Source organism: Ixodes scapularis, unplaced genomic scaffold (genome assembly GCF_016920785.2).
Source record: "Ixodes scapularis isolate PalLabHiFi unplaced genomic scaffold, ASM1692078v2 PGA_scaffold0__279_contigs__length_252992795, whole genome shotgun sequence".
Taxonomy (NCBI): Eukaryota; Metazoa; Arthropoda; class Arachnida; order Ixodida; family Ixodidae; genus Ixodes; species Ixodes scapularis.
Window position 1 is genome coordinate 9,713,505 of NW_024609835.1, and position 12,233 is coordinate 9,725,737.

General features: G+C 46.6%; 1 protein-coding gene across 1 annotated transcript in view; it reads left to right on the forward strand.

Annotated features, from left to right (window-relative positions):
• LOC8030844 (WASH complex subunit 2) overlaps positions 1 to 12,233 on the forward strand; it is a 64,699-nt gene that overhangs the window by 17,602 nt on the left and 34,864 nt on the right. Inside the window, exons 8-11 of the mRNA XM_029979957.4 lie at positions 1,948 to 2,158; positions 3,881 to 4,041; positions 9,677 to 9,728; positions 10,393 to 10,464. Coding sequence (XP_029835817.3) covers positions 1,948 to 2,158; positions 3,881 to 4,041; positions 9,677 to 9,728; positions 10,393 to 10,464 — 496 coding nt within the window. The remainder of the gene's footprint in view (positions 1 to 1,947; positions 2,159 to 3,880; positions 4,042 to 9,676; positions 9,729 to 10,392; positions 10,465 to 12,233) is intronic.

The window sequence follows — 12,233 nt, forward strand, 5'->3', positions numbered from 1 at the left end:
GAATGGGCACCTTGTCGCCATATGCATATCGTGAAATATAGTTTACGAAACACGTTTCACAATAGACAGGGTGCAGCCGTAAGGACACATAAATTTGGCATGCCTTGCAGAATTTGAATTCCGAACGTACGCAGTACCTGAAATTGGGCACGCAAACATAGTTGTGCAAAACGTATGTCGAAAATGATCCCTGTAGAAGGGGAACAAGGGGGACAGAGGACAAACACAGATCTCCAGACGCAGCTAGGTGACTGGTGCACCACCGAAAAAATCCACCTGGTCCCGGTATCGAACCAGGGTCCTCTTCATTTCCAGTGGAGCGCTCTGCCAGCTGAGCTAGCCAGGGATTAGATGTCAGTAAAGCAAACTGGTTTTATCAGCTGCCACCAGTCTAACGCGAACAAGAGTGAACGGCTTGCATTTTAAGGTTATGATTATAATGCAATTAAATTCTAGTCCAGCAATGCTTGCTGGACTAGAATGACGATAATAATCCCTGGAGAAGGGGAACAAGAGGGACAAAGGACAAACACAAATCTCCAAACACAGCTAGGTGACTGGTGCGCGACCACAAAATCCCATAATTTCTCATAGATTGCAAATTCAACTGGCTATTTTTTATTCTTGTATATTAGTTTTGTGATACAAAGAAAAAAAAAAAAATTCCGGGATCCGTTTTGAATTGGTTAGTCATATTTTTTCCTGGTTCAGTTCCAAGATGGCAACGAAAAGTTTGGTTCAGTTCTGGTTTGGCTAACAAGAGCAGTTTGGTTCCGGTTCGACGTCCTGTTTTTAGAGTCTACCAGACCTGAAGCTTTTCCTCGCACTCCCTTTTCTGGAAAGTACCTTTCAAAGGCTAAGGACACTATTGTTCAATTATCGGCACGCGTTGCATATTCGAGCAATGTTCTTCGGCTGACAGCTGGTACCTGGGGGTTCATCAGACAAACAGCTTTCATCTATTTATTTCATCGTTGATTGACATGCATCTTGAGCAACAGAATGCAAAAGAAAAAAAAAAAAAGAATGCTATTCTTTTTTTTTTTATTTGAACAACCAATTGCAGAGCAAAATGAACGGTATTACTGGTATTGCTAAACATGGTGAAAAATTGCGCACAAAGAGACGACAAACGAGGAAGGAACACAGAACACAGACAGGCACACTATTTTTTTTTTTGTCCTCGTCTCTTTGTGCGCGATTTTTCACCATGTTCACTGTATACCAACTCGCCCAGCTTACTGCTTTACTAAATGGTATTGCTACAGGGCATTCCCCGAAGGCTATTGAATGAGAAAAGCTATTCCTCTGTCAATGCTTTGCCGGGTTGCTTATGATGCTAAACGGTATGAACAGAAACAAATCAGCCACGCTGCTCTGGCAAACTACAGAGAAATATGATGAACACAATCGCAACAAGGCTAAACTGACGTTGGCCACTTAGATGCTGGTTCTACCATGGTACGGCAAGCCTGGCTGCCCTTCGATAATGGCGGCAGTGCACTGGGAGCGAGAGTACCTAGGCACACGGACAAAGGGCTACTGGGAAAAACTTAATTGTATGTAAGGCGTAGATTGCGCAAACGCAGCGTAAGCCGGGGCCGAAGGCTGCGATGTTGCGCTTAACATCACGTTTGTATAGGTTGGACAAGTAACCTAGTGTACAATATATTTTGTCCCGTTTTATAGTTAAATTTTGCCCGCCCTATGTAAAGCCCCCGTGGGCATTTAAGGGTCAAATAAGCGAATGAATGAACTATTTTCCAGAAAAAGAGTAGCCAAATTTTGTTACTTGTCTAGAAGTGACAGAAATCTGTCGCATAGTGAATCGGTAACTGAAGAAGTGACAGATAATGAGCGATGCATCGCTCGTGACAAGTTACATACGGTCCTGTCTTCAAGCAGCGGGGAAGACTTTGTTCTCGGCGGGTCTCTGCATGCTCGCAGGAGAAGGAAGCCAAGGCTCCGGCAGACACGAGGATGGCACAGGCAATGCTGCGGGAGTATGGGAACCACTTGGAGAGCAGCGAGGAGGAGCTCTTTGACCAGAAGGCGGAGCTGCACTCGGCGAGCAGCGAGAGCGAGCCGGACTCGGACGCCGACCTGCTGCCCTCCGAGCCACCGCCCAAGAGGGGCTCCGTGTCTTCCAGGAGGAGCGGTGAGCTGCCTGCTTCCCCGTCTGCTCAATCGCGTCCGTGCCCAGTTTGCCGCTCCGGCATTCAAGACTAGATCGCGGCGTCCTTTTTCATCGGACACCTAAGCAATGAAGAACGTCGTAATCGACGAAGTGCCGTCACGCTCGCTCCTGCCACGCTCGGCAATCGATTTTGCCTCGACCCAATTCCCGCGTCTCGTCGGCAAAGAAAGTGAATTGGATGTCGAGTGTTGATACGTTGGGAGGTCGACGTACTTTTGGGGTATGGCGACGCCGGTTCACGCCATAGACGAGCAATCTAGCCGGTGCAGTGCGACTCGTTAACAATGGGCTCTTTAAAGTGCATCGTGCAGTAGAGATTACACGAGCGTATGCTGGTACGTTGCTGGTCCAAATCGAGCCAAGGAACAATTCCCGAGCTCTGCGGCGCGGGCTGGCAAACGGTAGATACTCCGACGAAGGGTATCCACTGTTTGTGAGCTGGTTTTTGTTGGTATACACCTTTATGTCTTGAGAGCTTCGGCTAAAGGTTAATTTAGGCACTTGCATTTGGTTGCAACCGAGGGCACTGTTCAGCCTCATGCTTACGACAGAACACACTGACGCCATCTCTCAAACACTTGCCTATATTCCCTACGTTTTTTGCGTGCGTCGCCTGTGGGTTTTTGTCGAGCCGACTGCTTTGTTTGAGGACTACAGATATGAACCAGTTTCTATCACAATGGCTAGTCAGCCACGGCTTTTTTAATGCGGGCTCAGTTGAGATCTAGCACAGGCCCGTGAGGGTTATGGTCGAAGAAAAGAGAGGCGTCTGAACGACAGCGCCTCGCCGTGGAACGAGTGTGTCGAAGATTCTCTTGCATTTCTGGCAAACGGCGCAAGTTGCGCAATACATAGAGGCTTCAAGAACCGCCCTTATTCTCGCGAACATTTTAAAGTCGCGCAGCATGTTACCTTGCCCACGCAATGGCCCTTAAACAGACGGTGCACCTGCCGAGAGATGTGCCAAGCCCCAGAGGACTTGACGCCTTAGCTGGCCTTCTCGGACACCTTTCTTTTCTTTTACTGGATGAAGAGAATTCTTTTAATAAACCCGAATGTTGTTAGGCAGTACCGATATTTTATATATACAATTATTCTAAAAGTCGGATAGCAGAAATTCTAGTCACGACGAATTATTAGGTCAATCAATATTCGGTTTGAGTTCGAAGCTCGACTATTCGCACTGCCCTATTTATTATACGAGAAAACAAAAGAACCTTGTCGGCGCATAAATTTTGTGAAAAAAAAAAAAAGAAGCAGCCTCGCTGCTAGGATAGCTGGCGGCAGGTGTAGATTTAGAGGGGGGGTCTGGATGGCCTGACCCCCCTCTTGACTTCTGCATATGTAAAATTTAGGGCATAAAACAAAGGATAGGGGGAGGGGGTTCCTAAACATATGGTACGCTGACCAACACCTAACCCCCCCCCCCCCTCAGGAATTTCCTGCATCCGCCCCTGGCTGGCGGGAGGTTGCTCGCCCTTTACTGTATGGAAATGTGAAATTCCCAAAGAATAGAAAGGGTGCTTTCACAAGTGAAGGCGTGTGCTTGGTATATTACTAGTCTGTTTTGTTCTTTGTACATCCTCGTCTGAATTCTTTCGCCGTCTATTCGAGCGGCAGATTCCAACTAGCTTGACTTGCAGTTGTTTTGTTGTGACATCTGCTTGCTCGCACTGCATACAGAGGGCGCCGGGAGCGTGCGGAGACGGGAGGAGGACTTGTTCGGCGTGCCGAGCGATGGAGAGATGTTCACCGAGGCTGAGGAGCAGTCTCCATTCAAGAAAAGGGGTGGCGCTTTCTCCAGCCCAAGAAAGCTGTTCGACGACGATGAAGACGACGAAAAGGTGACTTCTAATCGTCAGATGGTGACTGTTTTCTTTTTGTTTAGTCACCCTCGTAGTGTTGACAAACCTTTGGCTCCGAGGCAGTGATCTGTAATAGTATGTAGAATATTTGAAGAAAAGAAATGCAGTGCGCTCTTGTTGATAGGAGCTTCGCAGAACACGCAGTTCTGCTTAAGCAAGTTTGAAATACGGTATGGAACCAGTTGTAGTAAAGTATGTTTGTAATACTGGTACAGGCACCTGAGGTTAGTGTTTCTAGTCACTTAAGCTATAACTCACTTGTTGGCCATACTGGCCACCTTACTGTCCGAGTGTTACGTTCTGAGTAATGAGCTGAAAAGTCTAGAAGAGGTGCTTTGTAAAACAGTTGGACGGCAGTTGTAGTGAGACAGCTAGTCTCCTACTGGTAAGGTCACGTGATGGTTGTGTCAACCATGTGCCTCAATCAATGCCATGGCACTCATGCTGTGGCTCATTATTGTCAAGCTTTACCGTTCTGCTGAAGCGTACCAAGAGCAGCAACTGAAGTGGCAGACTATCTTCACTAGCTTGAAGGGCAATAAAACTATTTTTTCTAAATTCTTGCCGCAACAAAGAAATCTGGCGGGCCCGGCGAACGTCCGTAGGGTTCAATGCATTTGCACCCTCTCAAAAGCGAAGAGTTTTTAAAAGGCAGTCCCGCATTAACGAAAGTTTGAGGTAGTGGTCTGCAACGTTTTTTCGGCACATGGGCCAGTTGGGAAAGCAGAAGTATGACAAGTGGAGCAGCACATTCATCCGACAGGTCGGGCACATACCTTTCCGACAAACATCGGCGCGGCCATTGCGGTTTACATTTGGTTGGATAATGATGATGATAGCAATAATATTTTTTTTTATGGTAGCTAAAAACAGCGTTCTGCTAGTCCATCTCTTGGCAACTACGTAGGCACGGGACATTTCGCGTGACGACATCACCGGCCGCTCGCTGCCATTTTGCCGTCTGCCGCGTGCACGCCGAGATCACTCGCGCCTTGTTTACTTCTTTTTGTTTGGCCTATCGGAAAAATGCCACCTGCCGTTAAAAAACATGTTTGTGATGCTTCAGGAGAAGTCTGCAATCATCGCCAAAGCTGCAAAAGGCAGAAAGAAGTTGGATATTGTGGAGGAGTTCAGTATTCCGTGCAGCTCACTTTCTACAATTCTGAAATCCAAGGACAGCATCAGTTTTGGTTCTGGAAAGTAATAGGCGTGCATATTTGTCCATTTTCGCAACAGCGAAATTCTCGCGAGAACGAAAAAAATTGCTTTCCCCGACGGTTTTGTTATTGCGGGGTGCGACTGTACCATTTTTAATTTGCATTAAATGTACGACTTGTGTGAAAATATCTATCTTCGATTTGTAGTCAAAACTTTGATGTTTGCACACTTCTATCGAAAGCGTATGAACAAGCAATGAGATTTTAATGTATCACAGTCTTGTGTCTTTATAATGAATGCCTGTACCACAAAAATGCCCATTTAGCGATTTAGGTGTATTTGGTATCATGACCACCCCAACAAATTTTTGTTTTACAATATAGACCGCATATAACGTATGTCGCGGGAGTCGCGAAAATCCGCACTTTAAGCGGTACCGCGCTATAACCAAAACATCAATTTTTCAGGCCAAAATACATGCCATGAGACAACTTACTTTTCTAAAAGAATTCATTTTATGTTAGATGAAAAATAAAGCTTAGTTTGAGGAAAGTCTCTATTTCACCAGACTAGTACACTTCTCTCTCAAGTGTGTCACACGTTTTGAAAGAAATTAGTGACTTTTGCCTAGCGCAGCCTTTTAACGGCGTCGCGGGTTGCGGACTGACGTTGCGAGCGTTCAGGATTGCTAACCCTAATCACTTTTCTCTGGTGATGAAAATGCATGAAAATTCGCATCCTTTATACAGTACGCGCCAGTAATACCTTTAAGTTGAGCACAGGCATGGAATGCTCCAAATAAGAAATCCGGGCGATGTTCGAAAACACAAATGCTTAGAAAGCACCACTGTAGTCGAAGTAAACAAACACGACGACACGGGCGTTTCTGCCGTCTTGAGGGTGCCGCCACGACATCGCCGCACAAGTAGGTGGATCTTCCCTTCTAGTACGTGCTGAGTTATCATAGCGACACACAACGAAAATTCACAGTTAAGGATAGCGCTTTTACGCGGAACGACGAGCTTCCACCACGCCATCTACGTCGACAATCACAACCGACGCCATGTTTGCGGATAGAAGCAGCCGGCCCGCGACCGGCATGCAACGCGCGCGAACACTTATCCTCAACCTGCGATTGGTCTGTCGTTGCAGTTGTTTCCAACCATTGCAGTGGAAGGACGCACGCACGTGAACGACACGTGTATGCGTCCCTCCGTCGCTATGGCAACTGAAGCCTCTCTCCACTTCTCCCCGCTTCTTCGAGCAACCTCCTTGCCCCGCGAGTGCCGCTTGCGGCTCGCGGCGGTTATCTAGTGCCGCACAGGGAAGCGTGCTCGCTGCGCCGGTCAGTCTTTACGGCCACCGGGCTGTTCCAGAAACCGCACTATAACCGGTATTTCCCTTTGCGTGCCTGCATTTTAAACGGTATGTACATACATGGAGTTCTATGGGAGGCGAACCGGTGGTTTAAAAAAGCCGCGTTATACCCGGTCCTGCACTATAAGCGGTTACGTTGTAAGTGGTCTATACTGTACATAAATGGATGGATATTTGAAGCGGAACGGTCTGTCTTGATTTTTTATAACTGAATTGACGTTTGTATATCCGCCCGCTTCCATCTGGGTCTAGATGTGAGGAGCGTGTTCTGATTTTGGTGCAAGTTCCCTCTCATGACACCAAAATCTAAGCAATGGAACCACTCAGAAATACACTGTCGTGCAGGTGCAGCGTTACACGATAGCTTTCGTTTCTCGTACGTTAAAGTTTTCGTGCCAGACCCATACAACGAAGAGAGTTCTACGACAAACATTTTTTCTGGTCCCGTCGCAGGGTTGTAAAAGTTACTTAAAAAATGTACCTAAGATACAGTTACAGTTACTCATACGAAAATGTACCTAGGTGCGTATCTAGCTACTCGCTTAAAAATGTACCTAGGTACAGGTACAGTTACTTCAAAGGTACATTTTATTTTCACATCAAGTATTTTTCTCAAATTTGTCACATTAGTATTGGAAGTAAATCCTTTAATACACTGGGATGTACACCAAAACAAGTTTGATAAACGTGCTTTATTGGTGTCAATGGGAGAAATAAGGCAAAACGCTCTCACCAGAGCATTCGAAGACTTTGTCTTTTTCACTTGAGTGCTCGATTTGACCTCAGAATCAGGACTTCTTCGAAATGTTCATCCGACATCTTCGATCGCAGTTTGGTAGCAATTGTTCCTCCTATGCTAAAAACGCGCTCCAGCGCCGCACTGCTTGGAAGCCCCGTGTTGAATTTTAAGAACACGCTTTTCAGAAGCGGCATGTGCTTGAGACAGTCGAGACTTCTTGTCGGAGCAAGTTCGGTGTACTGTACAAACTACTGTTCCCATGGAGCAGATGAGGACGATGTTTGGAAGTTAATGAAGTGCTTACAGTCTTCTTCATCCTCACCACTTTGTTCGCCTGACGACGCTTTTTCTATAGTTGATGTTCGCATAAGTTCGTTCTTTAGATAATCCCAGGCCCGCTTCCGTTCCACTTCGTTGTCTATCCGCGCAACCTTAAATTTTGGATGGCATACGGCAGATATTATCAAATGTTTTTCTTCCTCCATACCTGCAAACCTCTTATTGATCGCTGTGATTAAGCTCTCGACCACCGGGCAGCAGTACCTCAAGTTCTCCGTCAGCAATGCGGACATTTTTTGTGAAGTGAAGCCACTGTAGGCAGGAGATATGTCATAAACATGCTGTTTTTGCGCAAGTTATAGCTTGTGCGAGAGGTGTAAACACCTGAACATACTCATCAATAAAGTCAATGTCTGACTTCGTGAATCGCGAAATTTTAAAATTCTCACAAACTTCCTTCAACTTTCCCTCACTGTGAACAAGCATTCCGTGAAGCGATTTGAGGCAATCGTATGTAGAGTTTCACCGCGTGAGGACAGGCGTGGGCAAATATCCTTCACAGCTTGAAGAGATGGCGTCAGCAACCACATTAGACCTCGCTTGCTTCTTCCATAATGCCGAGCACTTGCTGAAAGGATTGGAGTTGAGCCCTCACGTGCCTTACTCTCATGCTCCAATTGGCTCACCGAGGACACAGCTTCCACTGTTTACGACGTCCTGCTCAAACTCGCTTGTTGACGTGGCTTGCCCTTCAGCGCCAGCACTGGCACCGAAGCCATTGGCGGGCCCAGAAGACGTCGGCGGCATGGAGAAACGAAGAGTCGAGTGCACACGCACCTAACCTTCGCAACGCAACGACGAGCGAAAGTCTTCAAGCTTTCACGTTTTTTCTTTCGTTTTTAGGAAGGCAGAAAATATTTTAACGGCGAGCGCGTTTGCGAGCTCGGGTCACAGAAAATCTGTCGGATGCCGGTGGCGTCGGTGGCGTGACGGGAAATTCCTGAATGGTCGATAGGGTCGTGACGTCACAGCCACATGACTTCGCGCGGGAATTTCAAACAACCCACAACGCTCATGTGAAACGTGACGTCATGCGTGGAATGAAGGTGGTTAAATACATACGAATTAATGGTCGCCGCATGTTTCAAATGATCCCACTTGATAAACTAATTCATTTGCCTAAAAGAAAAATTTGAAGAATTTACGCAGGATCGCACTCACGACACTTCGGTTGCGAGCCAGACATGCTACCGACTAGGCAACGGAGGGCTTGGGAATGGCACTGCGATCCTGCCGTCATTAGAGAGCCTCGATGTCTGTCTGTGTCAGGGTAAAGGCATTATCGCATCGAGTGTTGTTAGCGCGTGCCGAGCAAACACATAAATAAACCTTGAGGGGTACAATGGCATCAAAGCACTGGCAAAAGCTCCTCGATCGCGCCGGGAGTGTTGTATCATAAGAACTAGGTCGTTGTGTGACTCAAGAGCATGAGAAGCGATTGAGAAGGCCATGCGAACGGGGCCCGATAACCCTGTCGCGTTCAACTCTTAAAGGCGAAGGTTAATCGTCCTCCCATTATTTTTTTTTCACAAACATTTTCAGTTTTGTAAAGTGCAAAATTTGAGTTCGATTTATTGCGTGGAAACACTACGTGAAGTTAAATTGCTTGACGACTGTAAGTATAATTTATTTTCAGTTATATGTTATATTGTATTTTCTACGATTTTGACGAAGTGAATAGAAAAGTACCTGTAAAAAGTAACTTCACTTAGTTACAAGTTACTGGAAAATGTACCTAAGATACAGATACAGATACTGAGAAATGAAAGTACCTAGGTTTGTACCTCAGGTACAACAAAAGTACCTAGATACCGATTTACAGTTACTCGTACCTAGGTACTTTACAACCCTGGTCCCGTGGAATTCGTTACAAAGGCATTTGACAGCAATCTAGCGAGGGTCTTTCCTGGAAGAATCGACTTTGTACAATAAAGAGTCCCCTGTGCTACCTAAAAATGGGGAACAAACACCAGAAAACTGACCTGTGCCTCTCTGTCGCAGGGGGACCTGTTCAACGACGTTCCGCCGGCGAAGGAGCGGGCCTCCAGCACGAGTAAGCAATCCCCTTACCGACTCGCGGCAATTTGTCGAGGCGGATGCCTCACCCTAAATAGGCTGCGCGTCAGTTGGTGTGGCAACGGTCTCATTTGTATCTATTTTGGATCGAGTCGTTGTCGGGTGCCTGCCAGGTCGAGCCACCGGTTCTCATCTGGGCTGCCACGTACTGAAGTTGACTAAAGTTGCTCGCCCTCGCTAGGATACCCTTCAGTTGTACCGTCCACGCTTCCATTGGTTGGCCGCGGTTATCGGTGATACGTTGCCATTTTTGGCATAGGTACAAAGCACTCTTCTTCGGTGCCACCTGAATAGGTAAAGTTCCCCTAGGCTGTCAAGTTTTTTTCTTTTTTAATCTTAGCGCTACCTTGTTCAGCAGTCGCCTTGCTGCTCCGGAGGCATATAGGAGCGATTCGTTTCGGAGATTTTCAACCTTTTAATCTTTTTCTGCCATTGAAATCGAAATTTTGCGATTGAGTTGATCATTTGGCAATCGTATGGGCTGTCGGCCGATCTGTGTTTGATTCGTAAGATGGTTCCCTAAAACTGTTGCCTGTTTCACTGCACTGCCAAGCATTCCGGAATAAGATGGAGTTGGAATTTTGTATTTTAATCCTTTCTGAAGTACGGTCAGTTATTGGCTCACCGTTTTGCTTTTCCAGCCACTCGTCCGACGCCGCAGTTCACCCAGAGCGGGAAGAAGCTTCCGGCTGGGGCGCGGTCCATGCTTGGAGGTATGCTTTTCTCATCTCTGTGTAGTTGCTTTGTTGTTGCTTTTTTTAGGATGGACTGCCTTTTTCCAGCTTTTCTTTTTTATTTACGATTAATCTGGAGAAAATTGGGGTCTGGTCTGGTATGAAAATAATGGGGCTTCCGCAGATGCTAGTCAAATCAGCTTAATTAAAACAAACCCAATTATAACAAGCCCCACTCATAAACGTAAGCGGGCTTGTCATAAGTAAAGTACTATAAATACAATGTACTTCAGTACAAATACTTTCTAAAGGGACACTGGCAGGATACTTTTGCTCGCCAGTGTTTTTATTTAAAGATGACTTACGAGAACCCAACTACCCAGAACACAATTTACGGCTCGAAATTCATAATCTTTATGCCCGAAAACCGCTGGTCGAGAATTAGCTGGTTTTAGGCGCATTCACTGTTTTCCACGATCACGCGCTGTTCAAGTTGATGCATACCAAACATATTCAAAATCGTGAGTTATCTAAGGCACATTCAATATTAAAAATAAAAAGGAATACCTATGAACCCAATTTTTTATGACTTCCAAAAAACTGCAAATACGTTGATGGCAAAAACATTCTTGCACAGATCACAGGAAGTAAATATATACAGTAATCCCTCGTTATAACGATGTCAACGGGACGGTAAAAAAATACAATATACTCGGTAATTCGATCAAAGCGACAGGGCCAAAAAGTCAGCGCCAACAACCTTGAAGGTAGACGGGAAACTGAGGAACACTCTGCCCGTATACTTATTCAAACAAACCTTGGTAATAAACAACAATTGGAAGCTTTACCGAGTAAAAAGATAATTAAGCGGAGTTTGCCGATAATTTCATCTGGGCATCAGTGCTCCTTGAACTGCTCCAGGCACCGTAAGAATACTGTCACCGCCGCTGCATTCCACTTTGTTTCGAAGCAGCCGTAGGATGTTTCGCATCTCCGCAGTCGTTGCAGCTTCCCGAGGTGCCTCCGACGTTGCTTCTCATGTTTACCCTGGCCGCAGGCAAGGTCTACAATCGCGGCATCTGTAGCAGGAGCAACGATGGAAGCGTCCACATTGTTAAGCGAGAACGAATCAAAGTGATCTTCGGTGGCTTTGCCAACATGTTTTCACACATTCCTGTAGAGATAGTTGCAGCTCTGGAAATGGTGCGCCGGCTCGGCAGGCATGCTCGCGAGAGAAAATCCGACGTGCACAAAACAGTTGGCAATCTTTCATTTTCGGGTTGCGGGTGCACTTTCTCTTGCATGAAGAACTTTTTGAACCCGTCAAGTACACCTTGCTTGTTCAGCAAAACAGTGGACAGTATCGAACAGCCGATGCCGGAACGTCGAATTCTTTGGCAATTTCGAACTTAGACCAGTCATTTTTCTCATCCTCGCAGAACTTAGTAAACACTTCCACTCTTCCATACGACGCACCCCGTCGTACGCCGCAGGCGCATGCCTCGGGGGGCTCCCGAAGGAATGATCTCTTCCAAACTCCATTGGCTTCGTTGCTTCCTTGGTCAGATTCCGACGGGAGTCGGACAGCGTCGGCCGCGGGCGCCGTGAGTAGCGTTGGAACGTGGACGCTGCTTCCTCTGCTCCCTGCTTGCGTTGGCGCATAAGCATCAGAAGCAGCGCTATGCATGCTCTGCGTGCACAGCGTGCAGGAGGAGGGGGGGATGCAAGGGTCCCCGTGCGCCTCTGTGTACGCTCGCATGTTTTCGGCACAGTGGCCTTCGTAATAAGCGTAAGCGGCCATCGTCTGT